This window comes from Urocitellus parryii, chromosome 1 (assembly GCF_045843805.1).
Source record: "Urocitellus parryii isolate mUroPar1 chromosome 1, mUroPar1.hap1, whole genome shotgun sequence".
Classification (NCBI taxonomy): Eukaryota; Metazoa; Chordata; class Mammalia; order Rodentia; family Sciuridae; genus Urocitellus; species Urocitellus parryii.
Genome location: NC_135531.1, coordinates 266075672 through 266103392, shown reverse-complemented (window position 1 = coordinate 266103392; position 27721 = coordinate 266075672). Strand labels below are relative to the sequence as shown.

Here is a 27721-nt window from a genome sequence, read left to right as displayed (position 1 = left end):
CCATACAGACTTGTTTATGAACTCTAACATTTCTCTGGCAAAATGCCAGGCGCCATCCTGACTTGTTTACAGACTCTAACATTCAGACTGCAGCAGTTTGTGTTGAATTACTACTCATCTAGTTTTAGGCATGGTTATGGAGCATGGATGAAAACTTGAGTCCATAGAGTGGTCATTTCATAAATCTCCATAGCACCTTATACCTGTGGGATCTTTCCCCAGTCATTACAAACTCTTTTTCACCTGGTTACTTTAGATATTCTGCTTCTGATTAATCTTATAAAATTCTACTAGAGGGCTGGGGATGTGGCTCAAGCGGTGCTGAGGATCGAACCTGGGCCACACGCATGCCAGGCGAGCGCGCTACCGCTTGAGCTACATCCCCAGCACCACATACAAAGATGTTGTGTCCGCCAATAACTAAAAAATAAATAAATAAAATTAAAATATTTTTTAAAAAATTCTACTAGAATTTTCTATATAGCCTAATGTGTGTGTGTGTGTGTAGCCGTGGCTTTTAATCCCCATTACCACATTGAAAATGTTCTTACTTCCTGTCTACCTTGAAACCTGCCCATTAGCTCTCTGATTGCATTTATCATACAGCTCATACTCCTTCTCTCTGAATCAGATTCCAGATTATTAAGAATTTGGTCAAGGAACTAACTAATCCCTGCTGTAGACAGTGCCATCCCCATGGGGCGTTAGATCTCATCCCTGTGGTAAGGGTGTTCTTGAACCAGATCAGGTCTGGGCACAAGGAGTTGGCAAGAGTTTAAGGGGTTTAATTATTTAAGGTTTAGATTGTAGGGGACACAAGGTGGGGAGGGAACAGCTGTTAAGTGACCATTACGTGTAAAATACTGCACTTATATCGTCCAGAAACACATGTCAAGAACTGGTGGCGAGATCGTTCAACAGTAAGGACTACTGGTGAGCACATAACCAATCACCAGTAAAAGATACACACCTCAATACAAGAACTGGCATCTTGGCTCTGCACACTCTGCATCAGTCTCTTTATCAAGATGGGCTTTTATTTTCATTCTCTTCCCTGCCTTATTCTCCCATAGATCATACAAAAGATACCTCAGTAGATAGGCTCAATGGAAGTGGGAAGATGGCTGATTTGGCAGCGGTTCCTTTGCCTTTCTCCCATGTCTGCTGCTCATCCTGCCTTTCTGAAAGGGTGTGTGGCACAGTTGCTCACACCTCATGGGCAGCTTTTTCTTGCATGCTTCCTTAGGTGCTCTTCTACTCTGGCTAGTGGCCTTTGGGGTAGAGTGGGTCTGGATTCCCTGGGTTAGAAATCAGAGGGCATAACTTTTCCTTCCCACCCTCTCCCTCTCTTTTGGTGGGTGGGAGGGCCAAAGCCTTGACAGATAGTGTTTTATTATCAGCAGGTGTTCTAGATGCCCTGTAACTAGAGCCTAGACTTGGTCCTTCCTTCAGCCCCTCACCTGGGGATGAACCCTCGGGGAGCAGCTCTGTTGCCTAGGGTCAGCCTGGTGTCAGAGCTGCCTGTTCTTGCCTCTGTAGTGACCCTGAGGATGGGGGTTTAGCAAACTCAGTGGGAATTCTACACCCACAGGCCTATGGCTTCCTGAAAGGAAGTGGAGAGTTTATCAGTTAGGAAATGCTAAATTAAGTAACCAGGGCATTCTCTCCTCCTCAGTGAAACCTGGATCCAGAAGAGTGTGAGATGTACTGTCCAGATCAGAGGTGATCTAGGCATTCGAGAATACCTGGACTGTAGCCAGGTGTGTGGACAGGGATGCAAAAATTCTGAACCAAAGAACTAGAAGTCCCAGGAAGTCGCTCTTAGCCTTAAGCCTGATCACATCTCTTTCAGAGAATTTCCTCCTAATCAGGTTTGTCTTGACTCCTCTGCAGATTCATATTCTTTCTTCAGCCTCCTTCTCCCAGCACCCACCCACAATTCTCCCATAGTACCACCACACTACTGTCCTGAACTGAGGTCTGAACTGAAGTATAGTCAAGCTCTGCATAACATTTCAGTCAGCATTGGTCCACATAAACAATGGTCCCATAAAATCATATCACCTAGTGACATTGCAGCCATCTTAGTTTGTGAGTATACTCTATGATGTTCACAGAAGATGAACTCACCTAATGATACATTTCTCAGAAATTGTCCTTATGGTTAAGCAACACATGTCTATATGTTTTAACCTCCACTTTATTTCTCCCTATACTCTTTTTCTGGGATCTCTTTAATGCTTAGTTAGACCTGTTTAATTTTCCCTAGGCACTGGAGTTGGGGTCATTGGAGTTAGGGTCATCATTGAACAATTTTAGGTTGTATCTTCCTAACCCAGCCATAGGTTAGGCACGTGCCCTGCTGAGAATGAGTATTTTGAGTTAAACTGGTGGCAGATAACTCAGACCTTCTGTCACTTCAGCTTCCTACCTCATAACCTGCCAGTCTTCTGGATCTTCAGGAAAGTGACTTTGTATCCAAATATTTTTTCCTAGAACCTTAGGCTCCTCAGAAACCTTGCCTGTCTTTAAACTTGGAGTCCAGTGGTCCCAGGCAGTGGTATGAATCTAGAGACTATGTTCCTCACCAGACTTTTTAATACCTAGACTTTGGGAGTCATTGCTGATGTATTAAACAGTTTCATTTTTTTATTTGAATGTTTGAATTGATTTGGTTTTTACTGTCTTTTAAAATATTTTTAACCTACATTTTTCTTTTTCCTCTTTCACTTTTTAAAGACAGGGTCTTGCAATCTTGCTCAGGCTTGTCTTAAATGACTGGGCTCAAGAGCTCCATCTGCTTCAACCTTTTGACAAGTTGGGACTATAGGCACATACACTGCACCTGGCTTTAAAGTATTTAATACATACAAAAGACAAGACATAGCATATATAAGGTATAAGAATAATAAACACTGTATGCCCAACACTCAATGCATCTTTAAATATTCAGTCCCTTTCCTGTTTGCCCCTAGGGGGATTAAACATAGTAGAGAGAGCAGCTGGAGAATCCTGAGAGTTATTCTGTTCCCTTCTCCTCGGAAGTGGCTCCAGATTTATATCTATCCAGTGAGAATTTAGGCATCAACCATCCTGAGTTATTTTTGTGACAAGAAAGTATTCAGGCACAGTTTATCCTCCATAGTTTTTCCATCATTAATGAAATTTTTTAAATCTACTTAATATGAATTTTCTAAGTGGAAAATTTCTGACAGCTTTGGTTTCTTCATCTGGCCCTTGCTATTCTTATCCTCTTGTCCTTGCTTTACCTAAACCTAAAGATCTATAGTGATTTAGATATTACCGTGGCTTCATAATTGATTGTTCATCCTGTACCATTTGTCTGGCTTCTATGAGATTAATTTATCTCCCTATAAACTACTCTGTCATGTGTTGCCATATAGGCAGAGGTAGGACAGCTTTTCTTCCTCCCCTGAGGTATTTGACATTCTTAGTATCTTCTACAGCAGGTTTATGGAAATCAGCAGCAAAGGCTTTACAGAATTAAGAGGATAAATACTCTGAAATAAAGAATTTATAATCTGGTAGAACATTAATGTAAGGTTGAACTTCTCTAATGTGAAAATTCAAAATTCTCCAAAATCTCGAAACTTTTTGAGCACTGACACAATATACATCTAGAAAATTCCACACTTGACCTCATATTACATGTTCTAGCCAACACAGAGGCACACTAAAAATATTGCCTGAAGTTGTCTTCAGGCAATGCACATCAGGTATATATGAAACATAAATGAACTTTGTGCTTAGACTTGGGTTCCATCCCATATATTCAAATACTCTGAAATCTGGAAAAAGATTTGAAACCCAAATCACTTCTGGTAGACTCAAGCATGTTTAGTACCTGTTCAAAGAGAAGCAAGGGAGATTAATGCTGAGGACATGCATTCTTCTAACCTGAAGATGAGTTAGGAATTCAAGTGAAGAGATTGCCAGAGAATGTCATTTTCCTGGGGCAAGTTCATACCTATAAAACATCACTTGCCACATGATGCTCTGTCTCCTCACCAGCTTTCTTAGTCACTTTATTAATTCTAGTAGGTCATTGGCAGTAGTGGTATGGACAGGGATATTGATTGACTGGTTCCTATGGATTTCCCTCCCATCTTAACTCAGTATGCTCTGATTTTATACTCAAGTCTTTAACTCATCTCACTCTGCAGAACTACTTGATGGCATTGCTTCTGTTCCCCTTTGGTGCAAGTTAAAAGCAGGGAGTCAAAGGCTAGAAAATTTCTGATATGAATGAAGAATTCTGTCTGCTTTCTATTCTTCTCTTAAAGCAGGCTACATATAGACCTGTATCATAGAACTGAACATAGTTTGCTGAACTCATAATCATTCATGTATTTCTTTGTGCCTAGAACAATTTGGCTTAGAGAAGGTGCCAAGTCAGTGCTTCTTGAATGAATAAATGTGTTTATTTCTGTGGCTTGAGACTTTGTCTCTGATTCTGCTTTCAGGACATTATTTCCTGCAAGCAAGGATTTATTCACTAATTTTACACACACACATACATACATACACCCTTGTTCACTTAATAAAGAATTTGAAACAGCCTTTTTCAATAACTCTTGGAATTTTATTATCTCCCAGCCCTGGAAAAGTGTTCCCTTAGCCTATCTCCAGAGAGTTGGTAGCAGAATATATTTACTAGATTCTAATTCATCATCCCCAGACTTCAGGTTGGCTTAGCAGGAAGCAGCCTTAGGATGAAGTCAGACTTGAAGATGGAGAAGCTCAAACTATGGGAAATGACCATCTGGGAATCTCAGGGCATTGAAGTTAAAAGGTGCTGAGGGGTCAGCCCTTCCGGGTTCATATATTTCATCTCTACAGAACTAAAGGGGCTCTTTCTTGATACCCCACTTTCATCCCCAGCCTGTATGTTCCTTGCCTGATACCCACCATACGTGTCCTTAGAATGCTGATATGAATGGATTTATAAGGCAAGAACTTGAAGAAATGGCTGTGAGTGCATTGTTTGCCCTAGCTTAAACCCCACTGAGCTGAGAATATGGGCCTCCAGGGCAACAGGAGGAGGAACTGAGAAGTCCGCAGAGTTCCAACTTCTTGCCTTTTTTTTTTTTTTTTTGGACTTGGGAAGAGATGGGCAGCCAAGGGCTCATATCTGTCTGGGTTGATCAGAATAGGGTCCTCAGCCAGGATCTGGATAAATGTCCATCCCAAAGCTATCTCATGAATATTGGCTATAAGCTTCGTGAGGGCTATGACCATGTCTCTCCATTCTGAATTCCAGCACCTACTTCAAGGCCTACCACATGACAGATACTCAGCACATATTTGCTGGATCAATGGTTCCTGGGCTCCAGGAACATTCAGCCTAGTGGGGAGATAGGAAGTGAGTAAAAAAATAATTAATTGAAAATGTTATAATTGTTTTGAGAAGAAAGAGTAGAACACTATAAGAGCAAATACTACAGATCATATGGTCTGGGCTAGAGGAAGTAACATTTAAATGGAGACCTGAAAGATGGGAGGAAGCCCACCACTTGGAGAGTAGAGAGAGAAAGATAAAAGAGATGCCCTTCAGTCCCTGGATTGTTAGTAGTAATGCCAAGGAGGAAGTCTGAATGCCTTTTCATCTAGACTTTTTTTTTTTATTGGTTGTTCACAACATTACAAAGCTCTTGACATATCATATTTCAAACATTAGTTTCAAGTGAGTTATGAACTCCCATTTTTACCCCAAATACAGATTGCAGAATCACATATGTTACACATTCACATTTTTACATAATGCCATACTAGTGACTGTTGTATTCTGCTACCTTTCCTATCCTCTACTATCCCCCCCCCCTCATCTAGACTTTTGTAGGAGATTTGTGGGAAAAGAAGGGTCTACTGTCAAATCAGAGTTAGTCTTTTCTCTGCCATCCCAACCCCACTCTGTTGTTTACATATCCAGCTTCGTCTCATAACACCTCAGACCTGGTGCTGTTGACTGGGAGTCAAAGACCGTAGTGTATGGCTGGCCATGAAGAACAATTGATTGTTTATGTGTCTGACTCACTAGCCTGACTATGAGCTCCTCGAGGGCAGTGAACACTGTTTTATCCTTAGGACACAACATGTTATCTGACATACTTGACAATTTTGTTTAATGATTGAATGAATAATAATAGTTCATATTTATTGAGTACTTCCTATATGCCAGGCATGATAGTGTGTGCATTATTTCATTAATCCTGATAATAACTCCATTATGCAGGTAGTACTATTATTCCCATTATACAGTTGGGGAAACTAAGGCTTATAGATGTGAAGTAATAGACCTGGGGATTTGAGAATTAGCCATTTAACTGCAGAGCTCAGTTGCCTTTAAATACTTGAGATTGCTTGGGATTCTCAAGGGAGTAGAATTAATATGTTACTTATATTATCTCATTTGATCCCTTGTGACAGCCTTCATGCATAGAAATTATTTCACTATATAGTGAGAAATTATTTCACTTTATAGTGAGAAAATTGAGGCCCAAAGAAATTAAGTTACTTGCCCAAGATCATAAAGTAAATATGTTAGGTGGTGGATTTATTTTCAAAATTAGGTCTGTCTGATTCTAGGTGCTGTGGTCTTTCACCACTCCATGCTAACTCCAGCTGTTCAGTCACTGGGCAGGCTCCACTGAATGGACAAGATAAACAGTCCTTTTATTTTTATTTTTTGATACTGGGGATTGAATCCAAGGGTCCTTTACCACTGAGGTATATCACTAGCCCTTTTTGTTTATGTATTTATTTATTTGTTTGTTTATTTGTTTTTTGGTTTGTTTATTTAATTTTGAGACAGGGTCTCACTAAGTTGCAGAGACTGGCCTTGAACTTGTGATTCTCTTGCCTCAGGCTCCCAAGTATCTGAGATTAAGGTGAGCACAAAACAGTGCTTTTTTAAAAAAAAATATTTATTTTTTAGTTATAGGTAGATACAACATCTTCATTTTTTATTATTATGTGGTGCTGAGGATCCTTTAAAAGCTTTTCAGGCCTTTTGAGAGCCTGAGGGTCTATTCCTAAGAGCAAACAGCGAGGAGAATAGGCAAAGGAAAATGGGAGAGTAGAGACTTTTAAAAAATCCTTTTAAAATTTGAGCTATAATCCACATGCCATAAAGTACAATTAAAACTATACATCAAGAGTATACAATTCTGGGGTTTTAATATATTTATGAGGCTGTGCAACAATAACCACTTATCTAATTCCAAAACATTTCAACACCCTAACAGGAAGCCCTGTGCCCATTTGCAGTCATTCTCCATTCACATCTTTCCCTAGCCTGTGGAAATCACTAATCTACCTTCTGTTGCTATAGATTTGCCTTTTTTGTGTATTTCATACAAATGGAATCCTACATTACATGGTCTTCTATGTCTGGCTTCTTTTACATAGCACTGTGCTTTCCAGCTATTAAAGCAAATATCAGTACTTCATTCCTTTTCATGGCAGAACAATATGCCATTTTGATATTCAGCATTTTTGTTTATTCATTTATCTGTTGATGGACATTTGGGTTCTCTCCACTTTTTTGGCTTTTATGAAAAATGCTGCTATGAACATTTGCATACACTTTTTTTTCCTGTACTGGGGATTAAACTCAGGGCCTAACATATGCTAGGCAAGTGCTCTGCCATTGAGCTGCACCCCCAGCCCATGTGTACACATTTTTGTGTGAATATATGATTTTACTTCTCTTGGGTATGTACTTAAGAGTCGTATTTCTGAGTCATGTAGTAACTTTTGAGTTTAACTTTTTGAGGAACTGCCTGTTTTCTATAGTGATTTATTTTATTTTTTATTTTTTGAGACAGGGGCTGGCTTCAAACTTGTGATTCTCCTACCTCAACCTCCTGAGTCTCTGGGATTACAGGAGTATGCCATCATACCCTGCTATCTTTTGTTAATATATTTTTTTTCTTTTTAGGCAGTGCTGGAGAATTGAACCCAGGGCCATGTCCATAGTAGACAAGTGCTCTACCCCTAAGCCACATCCTCAGTCCTTTTATTAATAGACTTATAAAATCAAAATACAAGACACTATAGGAAAATACTCATATTATAAGTGTCCTGTTTGAAGAATTATTGCAAAATCACTATAGTTTTGTAATCCAAACCAAGAACTAAAAAATTTCCAGTGCTCAGAAGCAAACTATTCCCTCCCAGTACCTACTACATCCCAAGGGTAAACACTATCCTGACTTCTAATAAGATCATTAGTTTTGCTTATTTTTGAATTTTATATAAATGGAATCATATGAAATACATTCTTTTGTGTGTGACTTCTTGCACTCAACAAAATGTTTATGAAATTTATCCATGTCACTGTGTGTAGCAGTATTTATTAATTTTCATTTCTGTAGACTATCTCATGGTTTGTCCATTTGTGTAGGAATGGGCATAATGAATGGAATGACAGGGTCACAGATATGTGATCTCTGGATTTAGTAGAGACTGTCAGACCACTTTCCAGAGTGACATGTCAATTTATACTCACACAAGCAATATAGAAGTGTTTGGGTTGTACCACATCTTTTCCAACATTTGATATTATTTGCTTTTTCTGTTTAGTTATTATGGTGACTGTATAGTGATATTCTATTGTGGTTTTAATTTTCTTAATGACTCATTTTCAAGTAATTGATGTAATATAGATACAGCAAAGCCTTTTGCCAGTGTTTTATTAGGTTATTTATGTTCTTTGTCTTTTTTTCAGAAATGGGTATTGAAAGGGCACCCCAGCCCTTTTTTTTTCTTTCTTTCTTTCTTTTCTTTTCTTTTTTTTGTTGTTGTTTTTGAGCCAGGGTCTCATTAAATTGTTGAGGCTGGCCTCAGTCCCTGGAGTAACTGGGATTACAGGTATATGCCACAATGTCTGACTTTTTCTTCTTGATTTTTAGAGTTTTTAAAAATATATTTTGGAAGTAAGTCCTTTCATTGGTTATTTGTATTTTCCTACACTGTAGGTTACCTTTTGCTCTCTTAATTGTGTGATTTTGATGAATAGAGTTTTCTAATTCTAACATAGTCCAATTTATCAGTTTTTTCCTTTATGGTTTGTATCCTTTTCAGAATTCTTTATTGACCCACAGTCATAAAGATCAGGTCCTTATTGTGCATGCATGCATATATGTGTCTGTGTTTGGGGAAGTGATATGTCACCCTATGGAGCAAGATTTCTCAGGGCCTAGAGGACACTGTGTCACCCTACAGAAAGCAGGCAGCAAGCCTTGGGGGAAGGGAGCCCTTGAACCCTGCCATTGGCTGTGTTCCCAGCTGTCAAGCGTGTAATCTGGAGTGAAAGGGAATCTCCTTGGTGTGGAGGTCCTCTAAATCACCTCTGTGCCTATAGGCCCAGCTGACTGTCCTCTCTTCTCCATTAAACCAGGAAAAAATTGAAATCTGCACAGAGCTGATAGCACAGGGAGGAACCACGAGAGCCTTCAGAGCCACAATGCCTGCCTCATAGCTGCAGTTTTCTTTTTGTCATTAAACCTGATGCATGGCCAGGTGCAGCGATACACACCTATAATCCAAGCGACTCTGAAGGCTGAGGCAAGAGGATCATAAGTTCAAAGCTAACTTCAGCAACTTAGCAAGGCCCTGACAACTTAGTGAGACCCATCTCAAAATTTAAAAAAAAAAAAAAAAAAAAAGGGGGATATAGTTTACTTGTTAAGTGCCCCTGGGTTCAATCCTCAGCACCAAAAAGCAAAACAGTATAACAAAAAAAAAAAAAACCTGATGCTTTTTTTCTTTTTGATTCTACCACATTGTTTCGTTTCCATTTGGGGAAAGGCTGTTAAGGTGGCAGGATTTGAGAGAGGTGCTAAACTAATGTTCAGACTGGCTATCCCCTTGCTAGGTTGGCCAGAGTTCACTCCCTGAGCCACAGGGACAGGAGCTGCTTGTTCTGAGGGAAGGAGTGGGAGCAAAGAAAAGAAGAAATGAGACTCATTCTGAGGGGTTCTGAAGACTCATCCCCCCCAGGAAACCACTTTCGTCCCGCGAGCCCCTTGCCGCTCATTAGCTGCTCTCCAGACTAGAAAGCCATGGTTTGTGCTGGGGCTGGGTGGGGCTCTGGGGACAGTTTGGGCTCTGGCCCTCCAAAGGGGAGGGGGGTGGTTATGGAGCGAGCCGAGGGTCACAGCTCAGTCTGTACCATTTGCTTGTCACCTTGAGAAGTTCCACCTTGTCTAGCAAAACCTCCTTTCAGAGGCAGCCACCACAAAGGGCTCTTATGAGAGCAGCTGCCCCTGCCCCCACCTCCACTTCCACTCCCTTCACCATTATTTTTCTTTGGGGGCAGAGCTGAGGGGCCTTCCTGCAATGACTCTGAGGGGCTGTGCTTCTTTTAAAAGGAGATTCAGAGTCTAGAGCTTCTCTGTACCAGAGATTCATTTTGGATTTTCTGGTACCCTTGGAGGCTACACAGGAGTTAAGAAAGTCTTCCCTTCTCCAGAAGCAGTTTTGTCTTTTCCCTCTCTCAGCCTCTTAGGCCATTTGGAGATGTACAAACGGAGGTGAGAGCTATTTTGGAGTACTATTAGACCTCACAACAGGGACTGACCTCTTTATGAGCCTAGTGGCAGGAAGGAGAAATGGACATGTCATGGGGTGGTTCTGAGAGGCAGTCTAATCAGTGGTTCAAGTGTAGGTTCTGGAATTCATCTTCCTGGGTCTTCAACTTTTTCATTCTGCTGTGACCTTGGTGGAGTTACTTAACTCTTTGAGCTTTGTCTTCTCAGGTTTAAATGAGGATGATTTTAGTGCCTAGGGGATAGAATAACTATGGAGGTTAATTGTGATAATGAACTAAAATGCTTAGCCTAGTACCCAGCACATAGAAAGCATTAAAAAAATCAGTTAATCATGGGACTAGGGGTGAACTTAGTGGTAGAGATCCTGCTTAACATGTGTGAGGCCCTGGATTCAATCCCTAGCACCACATTTTTTAAAAATTGTAATTTTTTAATATTATTTAAGCCTTCTGTTTGGGTCCACTCCTTTTATAGTATCTTCCCTTTTCCCCGCTCTTCTGGCTGTACATCTTGGGAGCTAGCTAGGCCTCAAACTGAACCAGAAAAATCTGAATAACCTGGGCTGCATTCAGACCATTTTGAACTCTTTGCCTGAGTTAACCTTCTATTTCCAGCCTTATGAGAGAGAGCAGGACAGCAAAATTATCTCACTCTGAAGGGAGGCCACAAAGAAAGTGAATTGTTGACTTTCTTAGATTTGTTGACACACCCACTTGCATGGGCAATTCAGCTTTCCTCCATTCTCCTACTTTATTCTAGAGTGGGGGGAGCAAGGTGGGCCATCATTTAATTAATTTGCAAGGTCCCTAAATTGCCGTTAATTTGCAAGTTCTCTAAACACAGATTACATTCAGGCTTCTCTTTGTTCTTTTTGTTCTGTCTCAGCTCTGAGTGAATGCTCAGGAACTCTGGCTAATTGTGGAGGTCAGTGGTGGCAGGCCAGAGTGGTCAGGAAGGCCTTATTGCAAGCACAGACCCAAACAAAGCTAAGTCAGACCCAACACAGAGCAGTGTCAGCTGTCTCAAGGGTTTCATGCAGACCTTCAAGGGCATATGGCTTGTGTGCTTAGGATGCTGTGTTCTCGTCCAGATCACCAAGGTTTCTATCAGTGAGCTGATAGTGGGGTACTCTGAGAGGGACAAAACAGAGGGACCCCTCATAGTTGGACCTTGCCTGAGACTCAGAAATTGCTCATCCAATGAGCTGCTATGGAAACCGGAGTAAGGAGAAAGGAGAGTAAGCGTGTTATCTTCTAAAAATCTAGTTGTCACTGCCATATCACTGTCCTTTGTCCTATTTATGTTTTTCTCTCAGACTCCGAGGACACTGTGAGATTAATCCCATCAAACACCATTTGACTATTAACTCTTTGTAGAATATATCTGCTGGTTATATTTTTTCTATTTTTCAAAGAGCCAAGGGCTGAGGATGTAGCTCAGTGGAAGAGTGCTTGCCTAGCATGTGGAAGGCCATGGGTTTTACACCCAGTACCACACATAAAAACAACCCCCTACACACATCAAAAACAAACAAACACTCCAAATATCTCTTACAGAGTGCATATGATTTACAAGTGGGACTAACACAGCAGAGCCATTCCTCAGGCTACAGCAGGAAGCTGGAAATGGTGGTGAGAAAGGACCCTGGTTGAGCACTGTTGGATAAGTTGGGCTACATAGAATACTTCTGCTGAAAATTTGTGGAAAGCAAGCTGTCTGTGCTTTGTGTGCTTTGGAAAGAGTTGTAGCTTTACTCTTTACTATTGACCCTCTCCCCATAGGAGGGTGAAGAGAATGAAGGAGAAACCTTGACCTCTTGGGCAGGTCCTAAGAAGTGGGAGAATAAGCTGAGCTCAGTGGCACACACCTGCTATCCCAGCAACTCAGGAGGCTGAGGCAGGAGGATTGTGAGTTCAAAGAAAGCCTCAGCAACTTAACGAGGCCCTAAGCAATTTAGAGAGACCTTGTCTCAAAATAAAATACAAAAAGGATCTGGAAATGTTACTCAGTGTTTAAGCACCCCTGGGTTCAATCCCTGGTCAAAAAAAAAGGAAGTGGGAGAATAAGGAGATCTTGGAGATCAGCAACAGGAGCTGATGTGGGGAGGTAAGGAGATATAACATATACTGAACAGCACCCTTAACAAATGTCTCATGAAACTTTCAGTGTCATGAAAGTAGGTATTGGTCCTTTCATTTCTCTGATGATATAACAGGGCCTAAAATAAGTTAGTAACAGCTGGGGATATAGCTTTGTTGGTAGAATGCATGCACAAGGCTCTGGGCTCAATCCCCAGCACCACCAACACACATACAAATTCCAGAAAAGGTTAGTAACACAGCTGGTAACTGACAAAACCAGGACTTAAACCCAGGCCTTCTGATACAGCAGCCTTGCTGGTTTCTGCTGGAGATGGAGGGTAAGCTCGAGTGGTGATAGTTACTAGGTAGGTTTTTCCTTACTGCCAATCTGATCTGGGCCTGTATTAGTCCATAAATTGTTCCAAGATCATATTCTTTGGGATGCCAGTGGAGAAAAGTTGACACTGGGACCTCCCCCTGGTTTTTCTATGTATGTAGTCATTAGGGCATTTCTTGATCCAACTTGGTGCAGGACTAGGGCCCAGCAAGAAAAGTATCAGTGTGCCTTGCAAAGGGAAGGACGATCTCTTTCCTGGATACATAGCCCACTCTCTCATTTAATCTTTTCACATACTCTTTGGGATGTACCTCTTATTAGTCTCAGTCTTCTCCTTCCTCCTTCCCCACTCCCTCTTTTCTTTCCTCTCCTCTCTCAAAAAATAAGACATTACGTATATAACTTGCCCAAAGTGTCATAGCTAGCAGATAGAAGACCTTAGTTATAAATCCACATTTTTTTGAGACTCTAAAGCCAGAACTTAAAGTTTGTTTGGTTCTTTTTTTGGCGTGGGCGGGGTAACTAGATATTGAACTCAAGGGCGCTTGACCACTGAGCCAGTCCCAAGCCCTATTTTGTATTTTATTTAGAGACAGGGTCTCATTGAGTTGCTTAGTGCCTCGCCTTTGCTGAGGCTCGCTTTGAACTCGCTATCCTCCTGCCTCAGCCTGCCAAGCCACTGGGATTACAGGCATGCGCCACTGTACCTGGCTGTTTGGTTCTTTGCAAAGAATTTCTCTCCCAGTTCCTGGATATTGCTTCTCCTTTCTCTTTGCTCTCTCCCAGTATTGGTTCGGTTTCCTTCTGACTCTCACCCTTTCACTAGGAAGCTGGGTCTGTGTTGTGGAAGGGCCATGAGACTATCTTTGATTTAAGGATTTTGTTTTAGGTTTTTAGATTATCCCTTTTTACTATCTACCTGTGCCTGACTCCTCTCCTGTCCTATACTCAATCCATCAGCTTGAAGGTATGTTGTCAATCCCTTAAGATCCATTCAGAATCTCACCATCCTCACTGCCTCCTCTGCTACCACTGTGGTCCCAGCTGCCTTCTTGTTGTAGCAGCCTCCTGCCAGGTTCGCCTGCTGCCTTTCTTGCCCTTTTACACTGAGCCATCCTTTTGAAATGTAAATCAGATCATTTCACCCTTCTGCTCATCAGCACTAATGGCCTCCCGTCTGTGTTATAGAGTAAAAGATAATATGCTACATTACCTCACAATGTTAAATAAACACACAGATGCACCTTCATATGCCTGCCATGCTCTTCCTCTGACAGGATAACCACCTAATTTATTGTTCAGATTGAGGAACTTCTAAGAGATTAAAAAAAAAGCTTTATTTATAATTAAATTGGGAGACAATAAGCATAAACAGGAACTTTCTCAAGCACACTAGAAATCTGGTCACTTGACTCAGTCTCATGGATTATTCTCTCATTTTCATTTAGGTCTTTATGAAATGCCACTCTCTTGGTGAGGGCTTGACCTCCATTAAAAATTGTATTACAGGGTGTGGGGAGTGTGACTCAGTGGTAGAGCAGTTGCCTTGCATGCACAAAGTCCTAGGTTCAGTTCCCAGTACTGCAGAATGAATGAATGATTGAATGAATGAGTCACATTCCTGTCCCTAATCTACAATGCCCTCACTGATTTATTTTTTCCTCATGGCACTATCACAGTCTGACAGAGAGTGAGTTTTGATCAGCTGTATGTTTTTTGCTGACCTCCCCTCTAGAATGCAAACCTCAATTCCCTGCAGGGATTTTTATCTTTGGTTCTCTACATGATACCTCTGGTCTCCACATAGTCCTGAACACCATAATAAATCAGTGTTTATTTATTATGTGCATGTATGTTGATCAGTGCATGTATGTTGAATTTGAATAGTTGTCAGAGGGGAGGACATGTTTCTTGAACAGTCTTTTCCTAAATTGTTTTTCTTATTCCTTTCTATTTATTTTGGCAAATCCTTTGGCAATTGAGACCATAGAAGAGTTTTCTATCCTAAGAGAAGCTAATAATTAATATTACCATGATACCGTAATATGTGGACTCTCTAAGGAGGGATGTTTGAATCCAGACCAGCATATTTGCAAGAGGGAAGAGAGGACTTCTTACCTTTAGGGAAGCGATGTGTCTGGGGCCCTGCCCTGGAAGTCATGATACTGTGACTGTCAGTGCCAGGGCCTTGATCTGTGCCAGAACCAATTACCTACTCAGTGGTCACTTGCTTTCCCTTGCCCTTGGTCTCTTAAATCTGTTCCCAGATTGAGACCCATATTTATAAGGTGAGCAGTATATCATGTTGAACTTTTCCTTAGCCAGGATTCTAAATGTTTCTTTTCTGAAACATTCTCAGAGGAAAGAAGAGATAAGACATGGGGTGAGAGACAGAACCCACCCCCCCCCCAGATTAGTTGAAAGTGGTCATTGGGACTCCTCTGTACTGACTTGTTGAAGATGGATTACAGTAGGGACAAGAAGAGGAAATAAAGTGCCCTGCAGGATTTCTATAACTCTGGTTTTCCTAAAAAGTTTCTGATATGCCTGAACAGCAGTGGCCAAAGTCCTTGTGAGCTGGAGACAGGAGAGTAAAATAGATCATAGAGATGTGCACAGAATATAGCCCTTATGGCTTTTGAGAAGTCATGATACCACAAGTCAGTATTGAAGAAGTACTGAGTTTAAGCAAATGTAGCCAAGAATCTAAAAAGGGAAACCTTGAGGAAGTTCCTGATTCCTCATTATAGTTTCACTTATTTTGGAGCCAAAAATCTTAAGCAAAACAGTTGTGTGGTAGAGAAAGTCACTTTGCAAAATAAAAGGAAATTCCCTGGTGTAACCTTAATTTAGAAAACAAAGTCCTTTGCAATCTCAGCCTTCTAGTCGCATTTCCAGGAGACTAATCCATGTCCTATCTTTTCACACCTCTATCATCACTCACAGTCTAACTTTGCAAGGCTTACCTTGATGTCACCACCTCTGAAGCTTTTCGCAGGCCTCTCAGTCAGAATTTATCACTTTGTTCCCTGGGTTTCTCTTGCCCTTTGTTTGTTACAGCAAATTATTTGAAAAACCGGACCAAGCAGCATATATCTGCCTATCTCCTGAGTGCGAACATGAGCTCTTAGAGGCCAGACTCTTATTTATCCTTGTATTGACCCAAACCTTTCTGAGCAACGACCAGCTGATGCATTCATTCCCTCTCCCCCTGCTCCTATAGTGCCTCACACATAGAATCCAGTGACTTTTTTTTTTTTTTTTTTTGCTGGCTAAAATTGACTCTGGTTTAATCAAATGAATGGGTTACACAGTAGACTAACCTGACTCTTCTTCCCCTCCCACTCTGGGCAGTGACCCGCTTGTGGCTGGTACACCGTGCTCCTGGCTCAGTCATACTTACCACAGGGGACACTGTTTGCTTGGCTTAGTCTTGACTTCAGCATTGTCCCTTTGATCTCTGCCGCCTGCCCCACCTTGCCCCCCACCATTGTCCTGCCCTGGGAACTAATGTTTCTCATTCCCAAGCTCAGGCCTCCCCAGATCTTTTCCATGACACATTCTAAGATGACATCAAGAAATTAGTTAGGCTGGGGAGTAGCTGCAGTGGGTTTCAGGGTATGGCCTGCCAGCCCCCAAGAGTTCTAGTTTGGACCAGCTCTCTCCTTTTTATCTGCTCACTTTTTTTCTTGTCAACTTAGGGATGGTATAAACTGTGATGTGAAGGGTTGCCAGTTGTGATCCTGGGAGAACTTGGATTGCCATTTTGACTAAAATCCTTCTGTTAAGAGAAGTAAATAGGGGAGTGATTGTATATGTGCCCTGAAGCCAGTCTGCCTGGATTCTAATCCTGCTCTACCACTTACTAGTTGTAATCACAACTTAGCCAAATGGGGTCATTCATTCATTCATAAATAGTTATTGACCCATTCATTCATAAATAGTTATTGACACCCCCCACTCCAAGGTTGCTCTGGATGCTAGGAAAATAGTAGTGAAAAGATGAAAATGAGTTAATACATTTAAATTACTTAGAACAGTCCCTAACATGTTGTAAGTACTCAGCAAATATAGTAATATTCTGTTCCTAGTACTTTTCTTAGAACAGATGCTTGGTTGGGATAACCTTTGGCAGCAACTGAAGGACCAGATCTCTCTGAGAAGAGAAGAGATACAGGAAGGGCTAAGTTAGGTTCTAGATTTGAACTTAGGTCCAGGGCAGCACTGGCTTGAATGGCCATTTTTTATTTCTTCTGGCATTTCATTTTAAGGTTAAATACATGAACTGGGTAAAGATATTCCTGGAAATTTTATGAGTCTGATTAGTTCTATAGAAAGGGCAGGAGGAAATGGCCCTGGACCCCTAGATTCTGCCTAGTCCATTTGTATGGACAGCATATGCCCACCCAGCGGTGTATGAACAGCCCTGAGAGAGGCTAGGCTTCTTGAGCAATGTGATGGAGAGCCTAGAGACTGGAGGCAGGAGAGCAGCTGTTTGCCTCTCCACTCCCAGGGCTCTCTGCCTATAGAATAGAGGACCTTGTTTTGGAGGAGGAAGTGACTTGGGGGTTAGAGAGAGAGCTGAACCTGAGAAGGAGAGTGAGGTGGGACAGAGGTGGCAAGCCCTGATAGTTTTCCTCCCATTTCAGGTCATTCCTCAAGGAATGCTGCTGAAGATGTCTAGTGTGACAACTCATAGTGTGATTATTGCTAGAGGCAAAGTTTAGACCCAAGGCTACTGATTCATTGTCTGTGGTTTCCAGTGAAAGTCCAAGCCTTACTGAAACCTGATGTTACATTGCAATAAAAAGAAAGAAAGAAAGTCCAAGTCTGAGATAGTCTTTATGGAGGTAGGGTTGGAATGGAAATGAGCGTACTATTTCTTTAGCTACACCCCACTCTGGGAAAGATCACTACAGTCCTGACCATGGGTCAGCACCTGTTCACTGCTTCTCATACTTCCCTTCTTCCATTCTTTTCCCACAGGGGATTTTCAGAAATGAATGCCTTTATAGCACAGAAAAGGTGTCTTGACATGAGATATGGGCCAATCTCATGGGTCAAGGATTCTTGGGTTGGTTCCCATGTGGGTCGCTGGCATGGCTGCTCTTAGGGACCTGCTCCCTTGGCTCGGAAACATGACAATTGGCATACATAGGGACAGATGAAGTAGTTCTGGGCCCATTCCAAGATTCTGAAGTGCAGCCAGATTTGGAACCACTGGATACCATTCTCTTTCATCTCATTTATATTGTACTTTGTTCAGTCTTCAGCCATTACTTTAACTCAGTTCACCTTAGTATATGAAACTAGAACTAGGCAAAGCATTTTGCTGTGGATGTACATCCCTAGTTCATTACATAGAGAAGTAAAGATAATATATTTATATCAGTGTTACTCCACTTTTTTTTCCTCTTTATCACCTCCCTTGTAAGACATTTTTTCCCTAATAACCCCCTCTCAGGAAATTATAATGTCAGTTATACCAAAACTCTGTAATTCTACCGTATATATACCTATGTAAGATACCTTAAAAGAGTAACTTTTTTTCATCCCTCAAAAACAATTTTTTCGTCTTCAGGCTTAAGATATACTTCAGTGATAAAGTATTTGCCTGGCATGTATGAGGCCCTGGATTCAATTCAGACCATGAAAATAATATTTCCCCCCACTGAGGGTGCATAGATTATATAAAACGGCAAGCAGCCCTCCAAAGCTATGCCGGCTTCGTTTCCCATCTCCTCTACCTGGCATCATGGCTCCATAATTTTTTCTTAATTTCTCAGTTCGTCAATCCATTTTGCTCCCTCTCCCTTCTCCTGGATTTAATCCTTTTTCTCTTTCTAGAGTAGAAAGTTTTGTTGTAAATTTAGGTAAGATAGTGATTTGTAGAATTCAGAGACAACTTAAGGAAGGTGATTTCCTAAAACAGCTAAGAGGTCATTCCTTTGGAAGAAAGATTCTAAAGATCTTTGGAATATTCATGGAAAAACATAATAAACCTAATGAATGGAGGAAATAAATGCCTAGAGTTGCCTTTCAGAGGAGAAGGTCTCCCAAGAATTGTTATCAATAGGCTTGATATGGATATGCTGTATTGGATCTAACAATTTTATATAAATTCATTCAGGGAGGGTTGATGTGAGTTCTGTCATCTGGATGTCAGATTCCTTTTCTCTGGCCATACAGTGACAGTGTCTCCTCTCTTGTAGAAGCTACCAGAGGCATGCAGAGTTGGTAATGGCAGGCCCTTTGTCATGCATCTGCAGAGTCTGTATGTTGCAGTCACCAAACAGGAGGTCCAAATGGGACAGAAGCATCAAGACACTGGTGAGTAGCCCCAGACATACCTGGTCTGCCTAGGGTTAGAGCTGGGGTGAAAGTTTGTGTTGCCCAGTATGATAGCTCTAGTTACATGTGGCTTTTTAAATTTTAATTAATAAAAATAGGGGCTGAGGTTGTGGTTCAGTGGCAGAGCACTTGCCTCCCACATGTAAGTAACTGGGTTTGATCCTCAGCACTACATACAAATAAGTAAACAAAATAAAGATAGTGTGCCCATATATGATTAAAAAATTAAAAATAAATTAAATTTTATTTCCTCCTATGCTCTAGCTACATTTCAAGTGCTCAGTAGCCACATGTGGCTACCAAGTTGGATAGTGCAGATACAGAACACTTCCCTCACTGCAGAAAGTTCTCTTAGGTGGCACTGGCATAGATGCTTAGGAGTGAGCAAGAGAATCAGTGGAAAGGTTAGTTTCCCTAGTAAGAGACATCAGGTAACAGAGAGAGGAACAGTTGGCTCTTTCGTGTTAGGAGAACTCTTATCCTGCCTGCTGAGAGTGGGCCTGAGAAATCTTTGTAGAAACAGAACAGAATCTTCTGAAAATCAGCTGGATTGGATTGTGACTTCTCTGTTAATTGTACCAATAGTACCAAACTCTGGCCTTTATCTGAATGTTTGGTAAATGCTAATGTCCTTCTAGTAAGATGGCATTTCTCACTATCCTTTCTTGATCCTTCTAGTTTCAGGAGATGCTCATACCTCAAGCAGCACCTCCCTTCAAGCTACTGATAACCAGCTTCCAAGTCAGCCAGAACAGCCAGTCTCTTCAGCACCAGCCCTCTCAGTGCTTGAAAAAGAGCCCCTGGTGAGTGGCAAGTAGCTTCTTGGATGGCATTCCATGCACTGAAGGAATTGGCCCCTGTAGCCCTCGAATCAGTGGTCCTTACAATTGCTGCCTCATTGATGCTGTTTCTATATTATTAAGGGATATTTGTGAGCAGACTTCCAAATAATGGAGAGTTCTTGTCTTTCACATCTTCCCTTGCTGTCTCCTCTCTGCCATTCTTGTGCTGAGTGATGAACCTTGACTCCTTTTCACCTTAACCCACTTTAGGTAATGGTCTGTGAGGTTGTTCCTGGAGGAGAAAGAACATGTCTTATATCACATTTAGTGCCTGATGCAGATTTCAAAATACCCATGTCAGACATTTCAAGGAGGCCTCATCCTAACCAGGAGCCAGGAGAGGAAGAAAGTCCCTTTTCCAATGTCAGTGGGTCTGTCTCAAAGCCTCTATTAACTTGGGTTCCTTTTTATCTAGGATACTGCAGGCCCTATGCAGAGAACTCAGCTGTCAAAGGTCAAGAGGAAGAAGCCACGGGGCCTCTTTAGTTAACCAGTCATGAGCTCAGCTGCTGAGGATGCACCAGAAGAACAACTCCCAAACATCACATGGAAAGGAGCTCACATGGCAGTTTCTCTCAAACAGAGTTACAATCAAAGGTCCACTCTCAGAGCAAGAGAACTAAGCTCATGGCGACATGTTTCCTGAATGGGTTACTGTTAAACAAGAAAAGCTTATTGCCATCCCATGGAGCATTGGCCTTCCCTGGTACAGTGGAAGCCAGTCTCTGGGATCCAGTCTCTTTTGGTGGAGGTTCTTTAGACTTTAGGATATAGAGCAAGTCTTCAAAAAGGAACGGTGTATCCAGGAAGCCTATGTATTCCTCTTCTGAGTCCCTAGCCAGTCCCAGATACTCCCCAGAGACCCACTTCTCTCTTTAGCATAGAATTAAAAGCACAATCCCTTATGTTTGAGATATGTATCCGTGGAACTCAACCCACCTCACCTCACCTCACCTGTTGTCCTCTCTGAGTGAAGTCTGTGTCCTCAGTCCAATCCTTCAAATTTATCTTTAGCTTCTCTGTTGTAGTCTGAGGTAAGACTCCATTTCAGAGGTTTTGATCTCCAGAATTCTTTCCAATAAGCACAAGATAAGATACACTGCTGGGCTGGGGAAATAGCTCAGTTGGTAGAGTGCTTGCCTAGCATGCACAAAGCCCTGGGTTCAATCCCTAGCACCCCCCCCCCAAAAAAAAAAAACGCTGCTGCTCTCCTTTGCCAATTGGATGTGTTTTCTGCCTGCTTACAAGATCTAAACAACAGGTTAAACCACAGTGCAATGTTGAAATTACAAAGAACTTTGAACACTAGGGCCAAGGTAGGTTCTCATGGGTGGGAGAAAAATGAATTTGACTTCTTCATTCTTCACTCCACTTTAGATAACATACTAAGTAGAGAACTAGGATAACAGAGAATAGGAAGTGACCCAAGAGTTCCCAAGGACAACAGAATTGGCCTGTAGAACTTTCCTACCAGGAAAGAGTGTGAAGGCATAGGAAACAGGCAGAGTCTGAGACAGTTACCTCTTGAACACCCCAGGACTGGCACAGTCCCTTGACCTTCTCTGCCAGGTCTTTCTCAATTGTAACATTATCTTAAACTTCACCTTGAAGGCAGAGGAATGAAAGTCAGCCTTAGACTGGGAATCCCAGCTTCTTGAGAGACTGAAGCAAGAGAATCATAAGTTCAAGGACCATCAGTTCATGGCCTGCCTGGGCAACTGAGTGAGACCCTGCCTCAAAATAAGACGTAAAAAGGATTGAAGATGTAGCTCAGGGGAGAGCACTTGCCTAGAAAGCACAAGGCCCTGGGTTCAATCTCCAGTGCCTCCCCCAGTGAAACACACACACACACACACACACACACACAGTAGAACTCAGATGTTCACTGGGAACCCTGCAGTAGCAGGTGGGAGAATGCAGAGGCCTTTTCTGGTGTGTTTACTTTTGCTGGCCTCCTTGTCTGTGTTTCCTCTCTAGCTGGGTTAATGTTTCTGCATTGATGTAGCCCACGGAAGGAGGACCATTCAAAGAATAATAAAGTACTAGTTATTATAATAAGAACATCAGCTATCATTTATTAAGCCATTAAAATATATCAAGTAGTCTGTCTAATAAGTGCCTGACATTGAAGCCTCACAACATCTGGGGAAGATACTGTTCACTCAGTCGGAAATTTAGTCTTTAGGTGATTGAGTGACTTAGCGAAGGTCATGCAGCTAATAAGTGACAGCAAGAATTTGAACTAGGGGCTGGGGATGTGGCTCAAGCAGTAGCGTGCTCGCCTGGCATGCTTGCAGCCCGGGTTCGATCCTCAGCACCACATACAAACAAAGATGTTGTGTCCGCTGAGAACTAAAAAATAAATATTAAAATTCTCTCTCTCTCTCTCTCTCTCTCTCTCTCTCTCTCTTTAAAAAAAAAAAAAAGAATTTGAACTAGGACTACTGAATTCTTAACAGCATTATTACAGATACACTGAAGACACTTTTTGTTTTTCTTCTTCTTTTTTTTTTTTTTTTTGCAGTACTAGGATTGAGCCCAAGGAGGCTCTACCACTGAGCTAGATTCCCAGTCTTTTTTGAGACAGTCTTAAGTTGCCAAGGCTATCCTTGAACTTGTGATCCTCCTGCTTCAGTCTCCCAAGTTGCTGGGATCACAGGTGTAGTTGCTGGGATCACACCCAGCTCTGGAAACACTTTTTCCAGGAGTGCTGTTGGGTCTTCTTCCAATTTGTATAGTACCCACCTTTATCCTACGACCCTGCCTCCTTCCAAGGGACGCTCCCCTCCATGTGGGTTCTTCAAGGCAGGAAGCTTTGAGCACTCCAGAACTCATGCCCTTGTCTTTTCCTGCCAACAGCTTTTGAGAGGGCCACCAAGCATCCCAGTTGCTAGTGATAACTTCTCTTTACCTCCAGACCATAGCACCCCAGTGCGTGCCCACCAGTAATGACTATCATCAAAGCAATTTGGAACCTGTGTGAAAAACAGCGTATCAGCTGGGTCACCTTGTTCTCTACTTTCCTTTTAGCATAAATCAGATAGCCAGATTTTGGAGTTTTCATGATATAAGACCACATAAAAAAGGGAGGCTTTCCCAGCAAGCTTGGAAAAAAATAGGAGTTCTTTCACTCTGGATAAATCTCTCTGCCTAAGAGCAAAGTCTCAAGCAGGCATTTTTAATCACGGGGACAAAGGGCCTATGACTTTCCTAAAATTGTAAGAAAAATCCTTAGAGTATAACTTTCTTCATTTCTTATAAGATGTCATGACTTTTTTAAAAAGTTAAGTAAGTTTATGCCTGAGAACCTTCCTGTCCACTACTCCTGCATTCTCAAAGGTTGCTCCCTCCTTGAGGGCATTTCTTAAATGCATCCTCAGGGAAACATCCCTGCTAGAGGCCTTGCCTTGGGTATCCTTGCCCTAGGGCCCTTACCCAAGCTAGGGGTAGTGGTTGAGAATTATTCTTCCAAGGAAATCACTGCTTTGACAAATTGGCCCAGCCAGGCTGTATTCCAGCCCTGCCTCCTGGCTTGGGCCCCTCCCTGAGGCCCCCAGCCTGGCCCAACCCCCACTCCAAATGCACATAAAAGGGTCGAATTCTCGTGGCTGCTCCATAAATTTTATTCCGTAAATATTAGTTTTCCCTGTGTTTAATAAAGCAGTGGCCCACCTCCCCGCCTACCCGCCCGCTCCCCGGGGCCGGGGCTGGGGCCAGGGCTGGCTGGTGGGAGAAGGGACTCTTTCAATTGCTTTGGAGTATTTTTAGAAAAAAAAATAATATAAGGTGGTTTACACGAGCAAGCCAGCAAACCAGGAGCAGGACTTGGGACCTCGAGGAAGTTCCTGCAGCAACTTGATCTAAAAAGTAGAGAAATAGCGCCACCTAGGTTGCAGGGTCTACTTGGCCTTGCTGGCTAGTCCCAGGGCAGTCAGCTAGGACTGGCATTCTCCTTTCTGGGGGAGAAATCCTCATCTCTGTGCCCCAGCTGGGTAGCTCCACCTTATTTCATACCTCATGGGGCTTCTTTCTCATCAACCCTTAAAAGCACAGTCCAGATTGGGTTCTGTATAATCCTGCCAGCGCTTTTCTCTTCTCCCAGATCAGGGTTCCAGGGTATGGTAAAGTTACTGAGATGGAGGAAGGAAGCTTCTAGTCACCATCTTCCCCTGAGACCTGAGGAACCAGAATTCCTAGGGCATAAGGTAACAGGGAGTAAAATCTGTGCTCCTGTGCTCTGGATGGCAGAGTCTATCCCAGTCAGACCAGGATCCTTCCATCAGCCTGCTATGGGGCACCTACCATGATTGGCTGCAGGACACTGGGGGAAGGAAAGATGCCACCTCTTCTGATACTCAACCCTACTGCTTCTTGCTTTTATCCTTTGGTACATTTGGACTCCTTTGCTTTCCTTCCTGTTCATTTAAGCCTTCCTTTCCTAAGTCCTTCCCTTCTCCCTAGTCCAGCTCTGTTGGGAGATATCCAGGAGCCCTTGTGTACTCTGTGCAAAGATGGTGGCAGGAGTAGGGCAACACTTTCTCATTCCTGACAGTGTCACCAGGATAGTTTCTTCTCCTATTTTGTCCCTCACTTTCTCCTACTTTTTTAACTGGGAAGATTTGCTCCAAAGAGTTTAGGGAAGCCTAAATCCTCATAGTAACCCCCATGTGGTGAGCTCACTCTGATCTGTCTTGCTTACCTCTCTCTGTTGTGCTATTAAAGTAATATGTATTAGCAGGCACATTTTTGATTTTTTTTTTGTTTTTCTTCTTTAATTAGCTTATACTCCATGAGAAGAGAGTAAGTTTTTAACTTAACTCAGAAAATATACTGTGATGGTATTCCAGTATAGTACAACGTAGTGTTAGCTGAGTTTTCAAACACTTTGACTCACCTAGGAAGATTGTGCCAGACATGTTTTTCTACACTTTGCCCTGGAGTAGTTTCTGTCTTCTAATTGTCCTGAAGAAGAAAGTGTTCAAAAGGAGTAAATAACATACTGCAAGGAAGCCACCAAACTCAGTGCTCAAGAACCATGGTCACTAATTACTGTTACCAACATTCATACATGTATGAGCTGATAAAATTGTACTGGGTGATACTGGGCCCTTACATACAGAGAAAAATGTGGGAAAGGGAGAAAGCTCACACTTTAAAGGGGTGTTTCCCTATTGCTGTAACCCTTAGGAAGCTTCTAGAGGATATTCCTGTCCAGGGCTCCCTATTGCTTTAGGTCCCTTTCTTGTCTCCTCTGTGATCCTTATCTGTGACCAGGGTCACAGATGATCCCACCCTATGGGAGTGTACCAGCAAGGAAGGTACCAGGTAGCCTATCTGTGTGTTAGGGACAGGGACCCTGGGGATTAGTTCTGTATTTGAGGAGCTGGAAAGTCATACATCTCTCAGTCTTTTATCCCAGAACCCTTTTATGTATACTTTCCATCTCCTGAGAATTTCTCAATGGTCATCCTTTATGCATCCCCTCAGTTTTAGGGTCTCCTTTCCGTACTCTGGCACCTGGGATGTCATTAGATAGCACCAAAGTATTCTAGCAAATGCTCACTCTTCTGAGCTGGTGATTCCCACCCCCACTCAGTTTTCTTATCTGGAACTCAACAGATCTTTTGCCACTATTCACACCCTTGGACCCCTTTGAATAAGTGCTGGTCCCTAAGCACCCAACTCTCATGGATTCCTAAGAATCTGGACCAGCCTACCAGGGGAACCCGGAAGAGGCATTGAAAGAACTCCAGGGTGTGGGGAGCACACAGCCTTTGACTCACCTGGGAAGATTGTGCCAGGATTACTTGTCCTGCTGGGCCAAGGGCCAGCAGTTAAAGGAACATGCAATGCCACACTCTCTCCTCTTCACTTTGGGGTCCAAAATAGTAGCAAGGTTAGAATAGGGAAGTAGGGCATGGGGGCTGCTGGGAGTCCCTTCTGAAATCTGGGTGTTGTATTTACTTTTTCATATTGGCAGCTGGAAGGGGAAGCCCATCCCAGCTTGGCATTGTTGTCTAACGTGGTTAATCAGATCCTATAATCCTGCTGTGGAAATATTGGGCCTCACTCAAAACAATAGAGACCAAGAATATTGTAGTTAAATTTCAACCAACTGCCTCCCTGGCCTGTTTGCCTAACCCCTACCCCCCTCTCTAGGGCCAGAGTCCTCCCAGCTTTATGGACCCCTGATAGGATCGACAGCTGGTCAGAAATCAGGACAGGAGACAGGAATGGAGTAGGGGAAGAGCGATCCCCTTGACTGGCACTCCATCCTGCCTTCTCCCTCTCTTCCAAGGCCTTGAAGGGTAGATAGAGGATGATAAAATGGGTTCAAGCTGGTAGGGAAGTCCTACAGGTGTGAGTCTTAGCTCAGGGGTCAAGAATAGTACTGCTGGGAATCATTGGTGACAAAGAGATCTTTTATTCAAGACAGAAAAAGACCTCTGCCAAGTGAGAAGGAAAGATTGTCAGTTTCATTTATAACTGGTGTCTGATGCTTCCAGGGCACAAAGCAATACTAGTTGGTCCTGTGTCACCCATGGGAGGAATGGGAACACTGGTTGGGTGAGATGGAATTTTTTGTGTCATCAGTAATCCAATAACAGCAGTATTACTACTGACACTCTGATTATATATAAAGGTGATACTGATAAGGCAACCTGAATGCTTTTCTGATGGTGGTGATGTCCATTGTGTTTAATAAGTACAAATTAAATATGGCAAAATAATTTTTAAAATGGAATAGCAGGACAAAAGGGATAGGTTTTTTGAGAAGATAGGTTGATTTTGAATCAAAAATGGGAAAAGATGCAGTGTCTGGATTTTGCGAATGGGGAGATTGAACACAGTGACATGTTAAGCAAGAGGCTGGGAGAGTTCCTCCTGCAGATGCTTCACCCCACTGTGAAGTGGCCAACTTGAGTTTGAACTTGGCTGTTCAAACCCAAGACACAGGGACATGGCTTGCAGCCACGCTGTTTTGGAGGCGTCACTAGTCAAGAAGGTGAAGTACAGTGAGGCCCCAGCTCCAGCACTCTGGACTATTGAACGGTCAAAGTGTATGTGCTTTTTTAGGATTTGAAGAATGAAAATAGCAGAACAGTGCCAAATGAAACTGCATTAATCTGTCTCCAGAGGGTGGGGGTGGCACTACAGCAGAAAACCCTGGCAGATGTTCTCACTAGGGTGCTCTGTGATGATCCAGGGACTGGTGTGGTCATTCATCAAAGCCAGGGTGAAGCAGGGACTGAACTTTCCACCTGCAGGACATCTGGGAATCTGTTCTGAGAAATGAGAATCTAAGACATACGCATGATTCTGGACCGGAATCCCAGAAGTAACTTCATGGTGGTTGTTGACCGGGACTGAAGCAGGTAGAGAATCTGATACCAAATGATCTAAAAATGATGGAAAATATTTCAAAATGTAACCAACTGGGTAATGAGTTGGAAGAATTCAATGAGAAGAAAGATTCCCACAGAAGCCCCAGAGAATGGGCTGTATTTCTGAAGGAGAAGAGGAATATAAGAAGCC

General features: G+C 42.4%; 1 protein-coding gene across 4 annotated transcripts in view; it reads left to right on the top strand.

The window, feature by feature from the left end:
- Nhej1 (non-homologous end joining factor 1) overlaps positions 1–26972 on the top strand; it is an 89114-nt gene extending 62142 nt beyond the window's left edge. For 3 of the 4 annotated variants that reach the window (XM_026390429.2, XM_026390433.2, XM_026390428.2), the window contains 3 exons: positions 19205–19322; positions 20022–20146; positions 20601–26972. In XM_026390429.2, coding sequence (XP_026246214.1) covers positions 19205–19322; positions 20022–20146; positions 20601–20675 — 318 coding nt within the window. In that variant the 3' untranslated portion in view covers positions 20676–26972. The remainder of the gene's footprint in view (positions 1–19204; positions 19323–20021; positions 20147–20600) is intronic. The other variant, XM_026390432.2, reaches the window with a different exon arrangement.
- Positions 26973–27721: the final 749 nt, after the last annotated feature.